Source organism: Chiloscyllium plagiosum, chromosome 11 (genome assembly GCF_004010195.1).
Source record: "Chiloscyllium plagiosum isolate BGI_BamShark_2017 chromosome 11, ASM401019v2, whole genome shotgun sequence".
NCBI classification, from domain to species: Eukaryota; Metazoa; Chordata; class Chondrichthyes; order Orectolobiformes; family Hemiscylliidae; genus Chiloscyllium; species Chiloscyllium plagiosum.
This window is the reverse complement of record NC_057720.1, coordinates 80165499-80184701: the sequence shown is the minus strand read 5'-3', so window position 1 is coordinate 80184701 and position 19203 is coordinate 80165499. Positions and strand designations below refer to the sequence as shown.

The window sequence follows — 19203 nt, the reverse complement described above, 5'->3', positions numbered from 1 at the left end:
CTGGTAAAATATGTGGCATCAGTTTTGTGCTCCTCCTGAGTCATGGGACTGTCCAATGTCAGATGCTATTGTAGATTTAATTGTAGCTTTTTTTTGAAGCTCCAGAAACCCCCTTAGACCATGATAGGTAATGGTCCAGCTCTTTGATTAAGAATGGGAGAAATTGAGAACAATTTGAATCAAGACCTGTTTTGTGGCATTGAAGTTTTGTTTCAGTCAGCTACCTATGAAAGATTGTTCTTAAAAGAACTGGAACTCAAGCATGATTTTGTTCTTGAATTAGCATATATTCCTTGATAAATGTTGGCATTGTCTACAGAGAGATCTCAAGAACTAATAATACATATTTGCAGCTTGTGTGTGTGCCAAGCCCTCATAGGAACTGCCACAATACATAGAACATAGAACAATACAGCACAGAACAGGCCCTCCGGCCCACGATGTTGTGCCGAACATTTGTCCTAGCTTAAGCACCCATCCATGTACCTATCCAATTGCCGCTTAAAGGTCACCAATGATTCTGACAATACATAGACCTGAAAAGAAGTCTGTTCATCACTGCCTCACTGTATACTCAGACTTTACACAGCCTTTAATATCTGGAAGCAGTTGACTCTGCCATTGTAGCTATCAAGTCCAGCTTGGGATTCTCTCTTGTGTCATTGACTTCTCGTAATTATCTTTCAAATTCAAGCTTAATCCATCCTAAAGATCAAGAATTGTCTCAAACGCTCCGATTTCTTGGGAGACGCAACTTATCAATATACGATCGTATATGAAGGCATTTAAGGGTAGCATAGATAAGCAAATGAAGGAGAAAGGAACAAGAGGATGTATTAAGAGTGTGAGATGAAGTGATACTCATGTGAAGCAAGCAGGAATACCATCTTTGACCTGTTCAGTCAAATGCGCTGTTTCTGTATTGTAAGATTCTACATAGTAGAGTCCATTTGAGATTCCTGGGCTTAAAGAAGCTGTTTATTTTCTGGAAAAGTAGGCATCCATTATGGAATGTTGTTAAGAGTACCGTCGCAGCATAATATAAAGGATATCCTTGCATCACACTTTTGTGATAAATTATGGTCCATTGAAATTGCCATTTGGTTGGCTTGCCAATAGCTGGAGTCTGTATTGTGGTCAGTCTTGCTCTGCGTGGATAGTTGGTTAGCAACCCCAGTATTTGATTTTCTGACCACTAAAAGCTCCCTTAGAAAATTTAAACTGCGGGACTTGTCTTCTGATACAAAGCGGCTCCATCTGCTCCAGATGAGAGGCCACAAAGCCCCTTGACTTGACAAACAACATTTGAACTTATCATTTTCAACTGATCCGAAGGTTTATGGGTGTCAGAGATGAATCTTTCTAGCTGCAGATTTACCCACTTGCATTTCGCTCACTCATGCTGACAAGCTTCTTAGCAATGGGTATCTCAGAGATGTTGGTAGAGGCCAGTATCTTATTGTGTCTGGGAAGAACTGTCAAGTCAATTAATTAGATAGAAACACTTGCATTGATGAAGAGCTTTTCATCACCACCAGATGTCTCTCAGCACCTTTACAGATGATGAAGAACCTTCTGAAGTGAAGCGTAATTGCAAACACAACAAATAATTTGTGCTCAGCAAACTCCCATGAGCTACAATATGCTAATGACTGGATAATCTGTTTTCCGTGAAGTTGATTCAGGGATAAATATGAGGTGGATCACAAGGGATAACTTTCTCTGCTGTTCTTCGTAATAGTGCTAAAAGATCTTTTTGAGATCGTTTGCATCCTTTCGAACAGCTGGATGGCCCTTTTGTTTAAAAACTGATACGAAAGAAAAATCTTGAACTGTGTTTCTTTTCATTTTAATGTTTTTAGTTTCCTGTAACAAGCAAAAGTGGTGATTGATTGCATCCCAGCGGGGGGAACTGGTGATTTTCAGATAACTCTGGGGTGTTGAAGTATAAAGATTCCAAACAGTGTGTTACTTCCATGTCAAGTATAGTTGCAGTATCCACTATTGTTCTTCAGGAACCATTCTTGTCACTGTTTAAATCCTACTGCTTGAGTTTTGTGATAAACTACTTGCAAACTTGTCCTGATCGTTTGTTTTGGCAGTTGTAGTCAACTTAACTCGTACAGAGTTTATTTTTTCTGTGCTATTGTCCACAGTCTCTCTGAGCTGATTTGAAGAAAGATTCTAAAAGATGCGTAATGTTCTCTCAGGTGACCCTGGATATGCTGCAGTACGAAAACATCGCTGTGCGTAGAGTTCTGAGTAGTGAGGCGAACCTCACAGCAATGCTTGGCATTCAGAAGACCCCATCCTGCTATCTATACTTTGCCAACAACACCTTCAGGAATGTCACAGTGTACGTATGGCTCTGCAATTGCACACTCTGTGTGGCCTGTCATAAGGTATCATGCCATGTATGCGACTACCATAGCTACAATCTCAGTCACACCATAACACTTACATCTTGAAGATCCTGGGCTTTACGGTTAAGTAACACCATTATACTGTCACATACAGATAGCTCACTTTGATAGTATTATGTTACTGTTAAACATAAGGTTGAAAAGAAATGTTAACAAACATCCTTTTGAGCATTACCAATTACAAAGAAGCAAGAAACTTCCGATTTGCAATAATTTGGGGAGTCGACTGGCCAGGTTATGCAATCACCAGAGTTAAATAACCAAGGGAGATTAAATAATTTAGTATTGCATTTTCTGGAATTCGAAAGGTTAATGGATCATTTGGTTGAAGATTTCAGATTATGAAGTAAATCATAATAGGTAGGAAGGAACTATTTCCGCTGCAGTTTTTCTCTGTTTTTGATACAGGATATGAAGTCGTTGGCGGATCCCATTGTCAAACTCTAATGAGGGCATCTAGAAGGGAAATAGTGTTAAAAATAATCATATCAGTATTATAGACCAGACCAGACCCTCAAGATAGTTTAAGAAGATTGCCTAGACCCTATTTTTTTTTATTTCAGAGGCAATTGTTAAGCGTGTGTTCCAGATGTGATGTGACTGGTCAAAATACTCGACATGATGTAAAATTAGTTTACAATTGTGTTTCATCTTGCTAGAATCCCTTCTACGATTATTTCTGCAAATAGAAAGCAGCATGAACTTGAAATTACAGTATTTGTTATAAATATGGAGAGTTTTATTGTTATGGCACCTTACTTATGCTGTCCCAATGCTAGATATTGATCCGTGAGGGATTATTCCACATCATAAGGGGTATGTGATTTAATTATGACCATGTTTGATGTTACTAAACCTGGGAAGATAGTGAAGGGTTCGACACAGCAACCTGCTGCGGTGCTACAGGCCATGGAATCCCTTGCTTTCAGGTACCCTCCTTGACATATCCATCAATTCATAAAATTACCTAGAATCTTGAACATTACAGAGGTTCACCAGAGTAACTAAATGTGACAGTGGGAAATCCCCAGCCCTTCCCAAAGTGAGCAAATGCCACAGGGTGAAGCATTGTAAACAACAAACGGAAAACCAGAATTCTCCTATTTAGTCATGTCTTGTTTCCTTACCACAGCTTTGGTTATCCAAATATGCCTTTTCTCATATTTAGAACTCTTTACCTCAAAGGGCTCAGCCAACAGATATATTCAACACCGAGATCCACAGATCTTTAAATGCGCAAGATGCTGCGAGTGATATGGAAAATGCGCAGTAGAGATGATCTAATCAAATGGCACAGCAGTGGTGAAAAGCCATGTGGCCTAATCCTGCTTCTTTCAAGTCACAGAGTCATACAGCACGCAAACAGACCCTTCGGTCCAACCAGTTCGTGTTGAACTCTCCACTATCTTCCCAGGTTTAGTAACATCAAGCGCAGTCATAATTGGATCACATGCCCCTTATGATCTGGAGTAATCCCTCACGGCCCAATACCTAGCATTGGGATAGCATAAATAAGACGCCATTACAATAAGACGCTCCATATTTATAATAAACATTGTAATTTCAAGTTCATCCTGTACTCATTCAAATGTCCTTTAAATGTTGGAATTGAACCAACATCCACCACTTCCTCAGGAGGTTCATTCCACACGCGAACCACGCTCCATGTAAAAAATTTGCTCCTCATGTCTTTTTAAAATCTCTGTCCTCTAACCTTAAAAATGTGAGTTCTATTTTTGAAATCCCCTATCCTGAAGAAAAGTCAACTACCATTAGCTCTATCAATACCTCTCATTATTTTATAAACTTCTATCAAGTCGCCTCTCAACCTCCTATGTTCCAGTGAAAGAAGTCCCAGCCTATCCAGCTTTTCTTTATAACTGAAACCTTCCATACCCAGCAACATCCTGGTAAATTTCTCCTGACCCAGCTTAATAATACCCTTCCTATACATGGGCAACCAGAACAGGCATAATATTTCTAAAAGAGGGCTCACCAGTTTCCTGTACAGCCTCATCAGAGGAGTGATCATTAGAGATCCATAATCAGGGGGTCAGAGAGGCATTTCTGTGGCAGTAAATGTGACTCCAGGAACAACTGTGTGCTGCCTCCCTAGGGTCAAGGATATCATGGAAGGGCTGAAGGACATCCTTACACGGGGGGAGGGGATTGGTCAGAAGTCATGGTCCACATGGATATCTGTGGCATAGGTAGGAACAGGAGTAAGGTCCTGAGGCACATTTCAGGGAGTTAGGAAGGAAATTACAAAGCAGTAATCTCAGGATCACTCCCAGTGCCACATGCGAGTGAAGATGATTGATCATTTGAATATATGGTTGAAGAACTGTAGGAGCGAGTGAGCATCAGATTTCTGAAGAATTGGTGCAGGGGTGGCAGAACCTGAACAGCTTACACCTCAATGGGACTGGGAATGATGTACTCGCAGGAAGATTTGCTAGTACTCAGGGTGGATTTTAACTAGGATATCAGGAGCTTGGGAAACTGAGGGGTAACCCAAATTGGAAGGAAGTGAAGTCAGTAACAAAAAATTAGAAGGAGATTAGGAAGACTCAAAGACAGGAGAGCAAAGTCAATCATCATGTCATGAAGGAAAAGTTGAGGGCGCTCTAGCTGAATATATGTAGCATCCACAACAAGGTAGACAGCTTAATCACAAATCGAGTCCTTGGGCATGATCAAATTCCCATTATAGAAATGATACTGGACGGGAGCTGATTATTCAACATTTCAGAAGGATAGCTGAGAAGGACAAGGAAATGGAGTTGCACTAATAAAAGATGGGACCAGTGAGGGAGGATCTTAAATCGGAAGAAGTTATTTGAAACTGTTTCGGTGGAACAAAGAAACAGCAAGAGACAGCAGACATTGATAGGAGTTATTTATCGGCCAGCAAATAGTAGTGGTCGTGTGGGGCATGGTATTTATAAGGAGATGAGAAGCATGTAGCATGGACAGTAACTATCATGGGTGACCACTCTGCATACTGACTGAGTTCACCAACTGAATATCGACACTGGAGGATGAGTTTTTGGAGTGTGTTATAGGATTGGCCTAAATACTTCTCACTCTAGTTACCCACATATGTTCCCTTGTCTTTTCATGCCTTTTTTTAATCTACCTGGCCAATCTAATCTTGACTATTGATAGATTTTTTTTTAACCTCTACCAGTAATGTTGTAAAGTAGGTTTTGATTATGCACAGTGTAATGTTCTCCCCTCCCTTCGATACATTTCCTGGTTCATACAGGTTTGTCTGCTACAGTTTTTGATTTATAACTTCTCTAAGTGCCCATAGCACTGTGTGTTAGTGTATGATGTCTGCAGAAATTACGGACATGCTGCAGCTCATAACCGAGTTAAGGACTGATGACAAAGTCAGCACAGCAATGTATTGTATTCCTAATGACAGAGCGTCAGCATTTCCGAACAGACCTGGGAGGCATTTATAATAAGCATGCTTGCAGGTGCAAGTATTTGCATGTACACGAGTGAATGTTTTTCTCTGCCCTTTTCCCAATTGCTCTGAGTGATGTTATAAAAGGCAGGTAGCTACAGAGCTTGTCCCTGATTCTTTCCCAATGCTGCCATGATCCTAGATTCCAGGAAATAATGGACAACAGGCTCCTTTTCAGCACCTCGACGAGGAGGACTGGGAGTCCCTGTCAGGAGCATTGTCCCAGACATGGTTTCTCAAATAACACATCATGTCCTAGCACATTGCCACTTCGGTGCTGCCACTCTTGCAGATCTAAAGCATTGGTGTTCAGAGTCATTTTGCCAATTGATGGCCATGCCAAGGAAGGTGGCTGAGGTTGCCGGGCCTACTGCATCAGCTGTCCACCAAGAGAAAGTGAGGACTGCAGATGCTGGAGCTCAGAGTTGAATAGTGTGGTGCTGGAAAAGCACAGCAGGTCAGGCAGCATCCGAAGAGCAGGACAATCGATGTTTCGGGCATGAGCCCCTTGTCAGGAATTTCATCCACATTCCTCTTGAAGGGCTCATGCCCGAAACGTAGATTCTCTGTCTGTGCTTTTCCAGCGCCACACTTTCCAATAGCTGTCCACCAGAGTGAGTAAGACATGCAAAGGAATTTGCAAATTGATCCAGATGAGTATGAGCTAGACACATAATGGTTGACAGCAGGTAGCTGAGAACAGTGCTCAGCAGACCCATAGGTACTCCTTTCTAAGTGTTGCCTTCGTTTAGTAAGGCTGTGCGTCTGAGATCTATTCCAGAGGCTTAAACACAAAGTTCAAGCGAAGAATTGCTCTCCACGTGTCACCTTGGGGGTAAGGTTATCAAAACAAGGTTTGGACTGCTCCATCCAGCAGATGTAAAATATCCTACAATGTTGTTTAAAGAATAGCAGGGAGTTCTGCCCTGTCCGCTGACCCTTCAACCATCATTGCTAGACTAGATTAACATTAGATTAAATTCCCTACAGTGTGGAAACAGGCCCTTCGGCCCAAGAAGTCCACACTGACCCTCCGAGGAGCAGCCCACCCAAACCCCTTTTCCCTCTGACTAATGCACCTAAAACTATAGGCAGTTTAGCATGGCCAATTCACCTAACCTGCACATCTTTGGACTATGGGAGGAAACCCACGCAGACACAGGGAGAATGTGCAAACTCCACACAGACAGTCGCCTGAGGTTGGAATTGAACCTGGGACCCTGGAGCTGTGAAGCAGCTGTGCTAACCACTGAGCCACCATGCTGCTAAATCTGGACTTTTTCCACATTACTGTTCATGGGTGCTAGTTGTGCACAGATTGGCTGCTGTTTTTTTTCCTGCAATAAGACAGTGACGAGACTCGATAAGTAACTCATTTACTGGAAGGCACTATGGCAGGTCCTGAGGTGGTGTATGATGCCATGTAAGTCATTCCATAGGCCATCGCTCGGGCAGCAGCAGCAGCACTCTGCGCAGAGTGTTGGCATTGAGCTATTGTACAAAGTGGGCTGCACCATGTTTAAATGCCTGATGTGGAGGCTTTACAGCAGAGCCCTCCCTGAAAAGTACTCCATTTTGGATAACATTGAGTTTACGGTGGGGAGGAGTAAGAGGAGGGGAGAGGGCAAAGATCAGTGCATTGTCTGAGTTGCCGTGGAACTGATTTGTGAGAGGTAAATCATGGAGCCAGCATGTCCACAGGGGAATGCTGTCAAGCCAAGTCTTGCTGAAATAATAAGGGAAAAAGATTTTGGAATTAATACAGGAACCTTCCACAACCCCAACATGCCTTGCTAATTCATTGCCTTTGAAACATTGTTGCTGTAATGTAGGATACACGAGACAATTTGTATATTGTGAGGTTTCATATGAATAGGAGTACAATAGCAATTAGATTTGTTTTGTTATTAAATGACATTGAGGGATGCAGATTGGCTGGGATGGTATGGAGAGGTACGCTCAAGATTAGTGTGATGCTGGAAAGGCACAGCAGGTCAGGCAGCCTCCGAGGAGCAGGAAAATCAACAGTTCGGGCAAAAGCCCTTCATCAGGCCTGCTGTACTTTTCCAGCACCACTCTAAACTTGACTCTAATTTCCAGCATCTGCAGTACCCATTTTCGCCTGGAGAGGTACCCCACACATCTTCAGAATCCACATTGCAGTCTTGTAGGAACTGAGGTTGCCATGAGGACATGGGAAATTTCCATGAACAGCAGTCTGGGAACGACCAGCTTATATTGGTGGATTGGGACTTGGGGAGTTGGTGGGGTGTGTGTGAGTGGTGACTGGTGAGCAATCCACCCAGACCCATTCCCCTACATTTACCCCTTCACCTAACACTACAGGCAATTTAGCCTGGCCAATTCACCTAACCTGCACGTTTTTGGACTGTGGGAGGAAACCGCAGACACCGGGCGAATGTGCAAACTCCACACAGACAATTGCCTGAGGTGGGAATTGAACCCAGGTCTCTGTGAGGCAGCAGTGCTAACCACTGTGCCATCATGTAGATTGGAACAGTGAGTGAGGGTTTTACAAATAATGCATTTCTCAGTCTCTTTTAAAACATGTAGCCATATAGGGAGAGGGGGGAAACACAACTGAAACAGGAACCTGGCGTTCCCTTCCCAGTACAATTTCTGGTACGTTCACTGGCTGAGTCCGAAACAGTTAACATTTCGCTGCATGGAATATGCACCGGAGAGTGTATGGCTCCTGCACAATAGGAAGATGTTCCAAACTGTTGCATGAGAACAATAGGGTTTTTCTGGTTGACTGAACAGGGGCAACTGGTGCGATCGGAGAGTTAAGTGACAAGCAGATGGGATGTTCTGTCGGTGAATGGATGATTAATGCCGTGGTGCCGAGCAATGGCACAGTGCAAGGAGCATTGGGACAGTGCGCCACATTTGGGTAAATGGAACTTGCCAGGGAGAATTTCATCAGAGCTGGAGGGACAGATGTGGTAAGAAGCTAAAGTCAAGTGTAAGCCTGTCCCTGGCCGCAGCCTCCCTTTCCGCTGTCTCCTGCGACAGACGCCGGAGATAATTGGATGGTGCTGATGACATTATCAAAGTGCCAGGCTTTCTTCAGAGCTAGTGGAGGGGAAAATTATTTGTGATCAAGTAGGAGGCCTCCATCTGCTCGTGGTTAAACAGAGACAGATCTACATGCCTCTGTGTGTTTGTGTGTGTGTGTCTTTAAGAGGGGCTAAACAGAACAGTAAATATCAGGCAGCAAGGTCACAGAACTAATGGCAGGGGCATGTTGGGCACTGCCTCTTTCAAACCTCAAAGACCACCCAGTTACTTTCCCTCCCTTTGTTTCTGGTCTCTTAGGTCTTCCTTTCTTGTGCTTTTCTCTGCAATTCTTTTCTCTGTTACCATTCTTTTCTCATCTTTCTATCGCTTTTCCTCTCCTTTTTTAACTCTGTTGTCTGCCTATTACAACTTTTGTCTCTTTTTTCCTTCTTTCTGCTGCTTTGTGTTTCCCCTTAGTTCCCTCACCAACATTGGACTCTCCACCTGCCAGTGTTTCTTTATAAATAGACTCCTTTTTGAGCACTTCAGCTTCCTTCTCTTCCTCTCAGGGACCCGTGCAGGTAATTTTGACTTTCATAACATAAAAGCAGCTAATCAGATCAGTTGCCTTTTGTAAGTCTCTTCCTGTTCATGTTTCCACTGAAAGTTGGGAAAGATGTACAACGGGTGACTTGACCATTTTACCCCGTATCCTTTTGTCAGTAATATTATGCTGTATGTCTTTCTGGGTTTCTTAGTGTGTATCTAAGCATTGCTGGCAAGTTCAGTATTTAATGGCCTGATATCGTTGTCCTGAAAAGCTGTGATATAATTGAATAACTTCCTGAACCATATCAGAAAGCTGTTCAGTGTTAACAGCATGGGTCTCAAATCTTTATCCTATTTTTCAGTTGTAGACTTTGTTGGTAAAGCTAGTAATTATTCGACTTCCCCGGTTGCCTTCTTAAATTCTCTCATTTTGGAACGAGTTTGGAAGATAAAAGACAAAATGCTGGAAAATCTCAGCAGGTCTGGCAGCATCTGTAAGGAGAGAAAAGAGCTGACGTTTCAAGCCTAACTGACATTTCAAAGTTCATTATACCAATAAAGTACTTTGAAAACATTTAATGTAGGAAACAAGGTAACTAATCTTCAGGATTCCTGAAGAAGGGCTCATGCCCGAAACGTCAATTCTCCTGCTCCTTGGATGCTGCCTGACCTGCTGCACTTTTCCAGCAACACATTTTCAGCTCTGATCTCCAGCATCTGCAGTCCTCACTTTCTCCAACTAATTTGTGCAACTAACTCCACAGACAGCAACCTGATAACCTCTTTTTGTGATGTTGATTGAGAATCATGGAGGATATAGAACATAGATAATTTCATTGTTGTTCCTCACAAGGTATTGATGATAATTGGTAGTTAATTAAAGAGAATAGCAAAGGGACAGGCCACAACTTTGATTTATAAGTACCTTTAATATTGGAGGTGAACTCAAGGTATACAGTAGAGATATTATCATGTCACTGAATGAACAACATTAGGAGTGGCAATCAATAGCTTGGTGGGATAGATGGCTTGCAAGGAGAGCCATACAGTAATTTGACTATTATTGAAAAGGATTATGTGTAGCTGAAGCCATGCTTTCACCAGCAAAGTTCAAGGGTCATAGAGGAAGAAGAGGGAAATGAAGAGTTAGATGTGTAAATGTCATTAGAGCTAGGATGAGGAGGAATTTCTTCAGCTAGGGAGTGGTTACTTTGTTAAACACATTGCCGCAGAGGCCAAACCATTGAATGTATTTAAGACAGGGATAGATAGATTAGTTTATATTTCCTACAGTGTGGAAACAGGCCCTTCAGCCCAACAAGTCCACACCGACCCTCCAAAGAGTAATCCACCCAGACCCATTTCCCCTCTGACTAATGCACCTAACACGGTGGGCAATTTAGAATGACCAGTTCACCTGACCTGTGCATCTTTGGACTGTGGGAGGAAACTGGAGCACCCGGCGGCAACCCACGCAGACATGGGGAGAATGTGCAAACTCCACACAGACAGTTGCCCAAGGCTGGAATCGAACCAAGGTCCCTGGCGCTTTGAGGCAGCAGTGCTAACCACTGAGCCACTATGGTGCCCCATAGGTTCCTGATTAGTAAGGGGATCAAGGGTTAAGGAGTAAAAGCAAGCGAATGAGGTTGAAAAACATGATCAAATGGTAGAGCAGACTTGATGGGCTAGATGGCCTAATTTAGCCCTGTCACTTATAGTTTTATGGGCAGGTGATGGCTTGGTCAGCCGACGGACAGGTGGCATGCAGTTGAGGAATTGAGAGCTTGAAAGCAAAGTTTTAAGGATGCTGGGCAATGTAGAAGCTGAAGAGCTAGAGGCAGTCACAGAGATAGTGTGAACCTGGCAACTCTCTGGTGAAATGTTTTTACTGCTAAAAGGGTTTGAGGTGAAACGATGAATATTCTTTGTGCTGAAACTGGCTGTTTCTCAATCTGCAGGAAAATGCCAATACGCGCTTTCTACAAGTATTACTTGAGCCGGTTGCCAGGGGTGATGCGCGTCGCTCCGAGTCTGCCTACAGTAGAGCCCATAAACATGACCACTGCACCACCATGGAGAGACTTTGACAGGTAAGATGCCATGAATAGTTGAGTCACAGAGTTTTTAACAGCATGGGAAAAGGCCTTTCAGTCCATCATGTCTGCACTAGACATTAAGCATCTCTCTATTCTGATCCCATTTTCCAGCATTGTTGCCTTGTATGCCATGGCATTTCAAGTGCTCATCTAAATACTTCTCAAATGTCTTGAGGATACCTGCCTCCATTACCCTTTTTTAGCAGTGAATTCCAGATATCCACCAGTCCCTGGGTGAAAAAGATTTTCCTCAAATTCTCTCTCAATCTCCTGCTCCTCACCCTAAAACTGTGTCCCTTGGTCATGGCCACCTCTAGCAAGAGGGAATAAATCTCTGTATCTACCCTGTCTATGTCTCTCAGAACTTTGTATTCCTCATTCAGATCCTCCCTCAACCTTTTCCACTCAAAAGGAAAACTACTCCAGCTTATCTATTCTTCCTTCATAGCTGAATCACGCCAGCATCCTGGTGAATCTCCTCTGCCCCCTGTCTTGTGCAATCACATTCCCATGGTGGGCACTGATGGGATAAATATGATGGGGGAGAGCAATAGGCCTCACCATGCAACAGCACCACATCCCCCAACCTCCCCGAGCCCCTTTGGTCCTATCCAACCAGCATTGTTGAATTGAATAAGCACTTAGGTCTTATTTGCTGATGACCTTCTCAGAGACAAAAAAACTGCAGATGCTGGAATCCTGAAGAAAGGTTACACCCGAAACGTCGACTTCTCCACCTCCTGATGCTGCCTGGCTTGCTGTGTTCTTCCAGCCTCCTGCTTGGCTACCTTGGACGATCTTCATAGAGGAAGAAGAGGGAAAGGAAGAGTTAGATGTGTAAATGTCGTTAGAGCTAGGATGAGGAGGAATTTCTTCAGCCAGGGAGTGGTTACCTTGTTAAACACATTAGGTTGGAAGTTTGAGCTTGCTAGTGAAGGTAAGTTTCAATGGCTAGTGTATATTACCACTTGGTGAAGCAAGGGGGAGCTCATTGTTCCCCCTCTTCCTAACCTCCCATTTACCAGAACTGGACAATGGGCTGATCTAATGCTTAGGCGAAAGTGAGGACTGCAAATGCTGGAGATTAGCGTCAAGAGTGTGGTGCTGGAAAAGCATAGCAGGTCAGGCAGTATCCGAGGAGCAGCAGAATCGACATTTCGGGCAAAAGCTCTTCATCAGGCTTAGTCTACTCATGATTATAATGTATCAAAAATTATATGAAATGCCAAATAGATTCTGGTTTTGCAATACAAACAAATGAATAATGCACTTCTGTTATATAAATATGACTTTAGATTAATGAGTTGATTACTTGTCTAGCTAACTTCATAGAGGGAGAGTTTCAGATACACTCGATTAACTGTATCATTCCCACTCACTGTCAGAATGCAACTTTACTTCTCTCTCTATGAAGGTGTAACTGTATTCTCTCTTGGTGTAACTGTCTCTTGTCTCAATCTCTCACTATTTCTGTTAATGTGTGACTGTATTCTCTCTCTTTCTCTCTCTCTCTCTCTCTCTCTCTCTGACTCTGTTAAGGTGTAACTCCATTCCCATATTGCTATCTAACTGTATCGCTGAATGTTTGCATGTGTTGCTGCCCGCAGTTCCAAGGTATACATGGCTGACCTGGAGTCATCACTTTACTACTCTCTCAAAATGGAGGTGGGAATACATCAGGTGCTATCTGGAAAGAACCTCACTGCCCTGAAACACTTCATCGGTGTGCTCACAAAGGTTAGTTGCACAGTGAGTTTGGACATGTAATACTGAAATTTGAACTGTGTTGAATTTAACTGGAGTTTGTGAGAGAGGGATAAGAAGGTCTCTCAAGCTGAAAGGTGTTGCTTTAAAGGACACCTTATAAGCTACCTTTAGCATTAATCTTTTTAAAGTACTTTTACATGATTTCCCTCATTCTAATTTCATAAAAGGTACTGTGGTGGATCTATTCCATGTTTTATCTCAAACTGTGACGTTCCATATGGGGATGAATTTGAAACTATTTTCATTTTAGTGGGATTTCATAATTCAGTGATACCTTGTAAAGGATTTGTTTCCAGCAGGGAATGAGTGCCTTACTGTGTCACTGCCTGCAGTGTCTGTTTGTTTCTCACTGTATGAGCTTCTAGTTTACTCAGCAAGGTGAGGGTCACTGTATAAGTGTGGGATTTTCCATTAATTCTGTTGAGGCTACTGGCTGTCTAACAGTAATGAGTTTTACAGAACGAAAGAGCTAATATTGCTGAGTACCGACTGACTGCAGTGTGACTTTCAGCTCAATAACATTCTTGGTCCTGAGTAAATCTTTCTCAAATTTTGAGGCAAGATAATGATGACACTATTTATATTGGACATTTAAATTGTACCAATATCATTTCGTTGTCACATCACATTTTCCTGTGTGTTACATTTAGATGTTGCACTTTTTGATGCAATTAAATTTAATCTTCTCAATAAAATCAATAATGAGAGTTGAGCAAACGTACAGGTTGAGAGTAAGTAAGTTGGCAACAAATCAAAAGTGAGGTATTACGTCCTGCTGGGAAATGGGACTAGATTAATTTAGGATATCTCCTCATGGTCGGCATGGACGAGTCGGACGGAAGGGTCTGTTTCCATGCTGTACAGTTCAATGACTAACTCAAATCTAGAAATGAAGCGAAAATGAATTTGCTCAAATTTAAGGATGGGAGTTTCCTTGCCTAGCTCCTCCATCTGCTGACAGTGAATTCTAAACAGGATTTTTAATAGAATGGGATCATTAGCAAAGTTACAACTTTAATGCTAACGTTATTACTGAACAGTATCTTGAATATTACCCTTTGTACCTCTGACATAAGGCCAGATATAGGAACAGGGGAAGGTCATACGATCCTGTGAGCTTACTCCACCATTCACAGGGATCGTGGCTGGTCCAACACTGCTCATGTACACCTTCAAAGTTTGCTAAGTGCAAAATCAAGTGTCATTTTGCTACAGTTGCAATTTCTATAAAAAATATTTTTGGTTTCTCTCAAATTATTTGAAAGCAAGCTGACCATAGATTCCTTGAAAATTTAACATCCCAGGTGCCACCATCACCATCCTTGGATATGTCCTGTCCCACCAGCAGGACAGACCCAGCAGAGTGGCGGCACAGTGGTATACAGTCGGGAGGGAGTGGCGTCGGAGTCCTCAACATTGACTCTGGACTCCATGAAGTTGCATAGCTCCAGATTAAACATGGGCAAGGAAACCTCTTTCTGCTGACGAATCGGTAAACCTGCAAAATTTGGGGCAAGCACTGAGGGTGGCAAGGGCACAAAACATACTCTAGGTGGGTAGGGTGGGGGAGGGGAGTTTAAACATCCACCACCAAGAGTGGCTCAGCAGCAACATTACTGATTGAGCTGGTGGGGTCCTAAAGGATATAGCTGCTAAACTGGATCTGTTTAGGGAACCAGCTAGAGGAACCTGACCTCATCCTCACCAGTCTGCCGGCTACAGGTGCATCTGTCCATGCCGGTATCACTAAGAGTGACCTCTGCACAGTCCTTGTGGAGACAATGTCCCACCTTCACGTTGGGAATAACCTCCATATGCTGTGTGGCACTGTTACTGTACAAAATGGGACAGACTTCAAACAGATCTAGCAACTCAAGACAGGGCATCCATGAGGCGCTGAGGTCCATCAACAGCAGCAGAACTGAACTTCAGCACGATCTGCAACCCCCATGGTCCAGCATATCCCCCATTTAACCATTGCCATCAAGCCAGGGATTCAACCCTGGTTCAATGGACAGTGCAGGAGGGCATGCCAGGAGCAGCACCAGGCAAACCTGAAAATGAGGTGTCAACCTGGTGCAGCGACCAAACAGGACTACTCACATGCCAAACAGCACAAGCAGCAAGTGATAGAGCTAAGCGGTCCCACAATCTATGGAAGCAAGCTCTACAGTCCTGCCAAATCCAGTCATGAATAGCAGTGGATAATTAACAACTTGCTGGAGGAGGACGCTCCACATATATTCCCATTCTCAATGATGGAAGAAGCCCGCACATCAGTACAAAAGATAAGGCTGAAACATTCGCAGCAATCTTCAGCCAGAAGTGCCAAGTGGTTGATCCACCTTGGCCTCCTCCGGTGGTCCCCAGCATCACAGATACCAGTTTTCAGCCAATTTGATTCACTCCACATGATAACAAGAAACAGTCGGAGGCACTGGATACTGCAAAGGCTATGGGCCCTGACAAAACACACCAGCAATAATACTGAAGACTTGTGCTCCAGACCTTGCCGTTCCCCTAGCTAAGCTGTTCCAGTACAGTTACAACCACTGGTGTGTATTCAACACTGTGGAAAATTGCCCAGGTGTATCCTGTAAACAAAAAGCAGGACAAATCTAACTCAGCCAATTACCATCCATCAGTCTACTCTCAATTGTCAGTAAAGTAATGGAAGGTGTCATCAACAGTACTCTCAAACAGCACCTGCTCAGCAACAATCTGCTGAGTGACGCCCAGTTTGGCTTCCACCAGGGCCACTCAGCTCCTGACCTCATTACAGCCTTGGTTCAAACATGGTTCAGAGAGCTGAATTCCAGAGGGGAGGTGGGAGTGACAGCCCTTGACATGAAGGCTGCATTTGATTGAGTGTGGAATCCAGGAACACTAGCAAAACTGGAATCAATGGGTATAAGGGGGGCAAACTCCACTAGTTGGAGCCCTACTTGGCACAAAGGGAAGATGGTTGTTGTTGTTGTTGTTGGAGGTCTATCATCTCAGCAGAACTTCCTCAGCATAGTGTGCTAGGTCCCACCATCTTCAACTGCTTTCATCATTGACCTGCCCTCTGTCATAAGGTCAGAAGTGGGGATGTTCATTGCTGACTGCACAATGCAGCACCATTCATGATGGCTCAGATACTGAAGCAGTCCATGTTCAGATGGAACAACATCTGGGCAATACCTTGACAGAGTGGCTACAAGAGCAGGTCAGAGGCTTTGGATACTGCAGTGATTAGATTAGATTACCTACAGTGTGGAAACAGGCCCTTCTGCCCAACAAGTTCACACCAACCCTCCGAAGTGTAACCCACCCAGACCCATTTCCCTCTGACTAATGCACCTAACGCTATGGGCAATTTAGCATGGCCAATCCACCTGACCTGCACATCTTTGGACTGTGGAAGGAAGCCAGAGCACCCGGAGGAAACCCACACAGACACAGGGAGAATGTGCAAACTCCACACAGTCCCCCGAGGCTGGAATCAAACCTGAGTCCCTAGTGCTGTGAGGCTGCAGTGTTAACCACTGAGCCACTGTACCGCCCCAGTGAATATTTCACTTCCTGACTCCCCAGAGTTGGACCACTATATACAAGGCACAAGTCAGGAATGTCATGGAATACTTCCCACTTGCGTGGATGTAACGCCAACAACATTCAAGACGCTTGACACTATCCAGGACGAAGTAGCCAACTTGATTGACACCACACGCACAAGCATCCACTCCCTCCACAACCGATGCTCAGCTGCAGCACTTGTGTGCTATCCACAATTGTAGAAATTCACCAAAGATCTTTAGACAGCACCTTCCAAACCTACAACCACTTCCCTCCAGAAGGACGAGGGCAGCAGATATTCGGGAATGCCACCACTTTGTAATCTCCCTTTCAAACCATCTGACTGTTCTGTCACTGTCACTGGGACAAAATCCCAGAATTCCCTCCTTAATGACAGCATCATAGAGAGTCTCAGAGATGTACAGCACGGAATCAGACCCTTTGGTCCAACTCACCTATGCTCCTCTGCTGCCCAATAGTAGCAAAGCTCCACCAAGCAGTTCTATACCATCCAAGACAGCAGCAGTAATTGATTCTTGAGAACTAAGCTGTGAGATGATGACCATCTGAGACTCTGATTTATTTTTCCATTATCTAACCCACCTCCACCCAACCTTATGGCTGTCTCCAGAAAATCCCACAGCACAGAACAAGACCAATCAGCCTTCCAACTTAACACCAAATTGTATGCAAGCTTCAGTTGATCAACTCCAGTGAAGAAAATTAGCCTTGCTGTGAGGTAGTATTGGACTAGCACCAAAAGCTGCGTCGGTGATATAACTCCAGACACTCCATGTCTCTGGAACCCAGCCTTAGTTTTGAGTTGGTGAGAGATGACAGTTCCTCAAAGCTTCAAGCTGCTGACACTGATCCCCATTCATGGTTGAAATTCAGTGGTAGCAGTGTAAGGGTAGCTAATAGCCAGCAGCTCTAGGTGACAGAGTTCAGCTTCGACACTGACCCCCACATGTGACCCTTGCAGAGCAGCAGCTCTCTGTCCTGGCAGGAGGCTGTTGGGTCACCAGCATGTATCCCTCCATCCCCCATCCACACCTCCAGCTGCTCTGTCAAGTTGAGCTGTTTATCAAGACTTGAATGCCTGGCTGCTTTAACGACTGGTAAGTGGTCACAGAATTGACGCCTTGACCTTTTCAGTCCCACTGTCTGCAGGGGTCATTAGACGCATACAAAGGGACATGAGCCAATGGGTGTTGCATCTGCTTTCAAAGTGAAGAGGAGAAAAGAGGGATCTGGCTCTTCAGGCAGGGTCAGTCTGATTCCTTTAATAAGTCATTCCAGTCTATTAGGGAAACTCTTCAAAATGACAAGCTATACAGGAGGAATTGGTGCAATTTTTCACAGTTAATGTGTTTAATATTTTGGTTTGTGTTATCACAATTAATTTGTTGGAATAACAAAGAAAACGTGTAGAAACTACCAAGAGCAAGCATATTTTAAACTGAAAATATCTCACAAATGGGTTCAATGAAATACATCACCACACTCAGCTCTCGCACCTTATCCCTGACTAGCAGTCTTCCCTTCTATGTAGTCTAGCCTTGCCAGCAATAACTTGCATTTGTATACCACCTTTTTGGCATTGCAAAATCTCTGAGGTGCACTATTTAATTTGGCTCCAAGTCTGTTCTCCCCAGCTAGCCACTACAGTTTGTTCTTGGCATGTGCTCTGTCGGTGAAGAGGGCAGTGAGCTGATAGCACCGCAGCTATGGCAGAGGCTGCAAACGAGTGAAGTGGGGGAGGATATCCATATTTACTGACCCAGCTGGCATGCAATTACCAAATCTCCTGTTGCTCTGCCGTTCCTTCCTGATGTGCAACTTGGCCATCCACAGTGATGGGGAGCATTTGACATTTAACTGGTTATGGTATCAGCAGAGGAGTGCATTAGCGCGAGAGACTTTAGCCAGCATTTAACTAGGAACTGAACATCGCAATGATTTCTGACACCATGTAGGTTGATCAACCTTCGCATACTATACTACAATAGACAATAGGTACAGGAGTAGGCCATTCTGCCCTTCGAGCCTGCACCACCATTCAATATGATCATGGCTGATCATCCTTAATCAGTATCCTGTTCCTGCCTTATCTCCATAACCCTTGATTCCACTATCCTTGAGAGCTCTATCCAACTCTTTCTTAAATGAATCCAGAGACTTGGCCTCCACTGCCCTCTGGGGCAGAGCATTCCACACAGCCACCACTCTCTGGGTGAAGAAGTTTCTCCCCATCTCTGTCCTAAATGGTCTACCCCGTATTTTTAAGCTGTCTCCTCTGGTTCGGCACTCA

The 19203-nt window shown here is 43.9% G+C and overlaps 1 protein-coding gene across 2 annotated transcripts in view; it reads left to right on the top strand.

Annotated features, from left to right (window-relative positions):
- Nucleotides 1-19203, top strand: part of qsox1 (quiescin Q6 sulfhydryl oxidase 1) — a 119858-nt gene that overhangs the window by 67021 nt on the left and 33634 nt on the right. For both annotated transcript variants that reach the window (XM_043699922.1, XM_043699923.1), the window contains exons 6-8: nt 2211-2356; nt 11430-11561; nt 13175-13304. In XM_043699922.1, coding sequence (XP_043555857.1) covers nt 2211-2356; nt 11430-11561; nt 13175-13304 — 408 coding nt within the window. The remainder of the gene's footprint in view (nt 1-2210; nt 2357-11429; nt 11562-13174; nt 13305-19203) is intronic.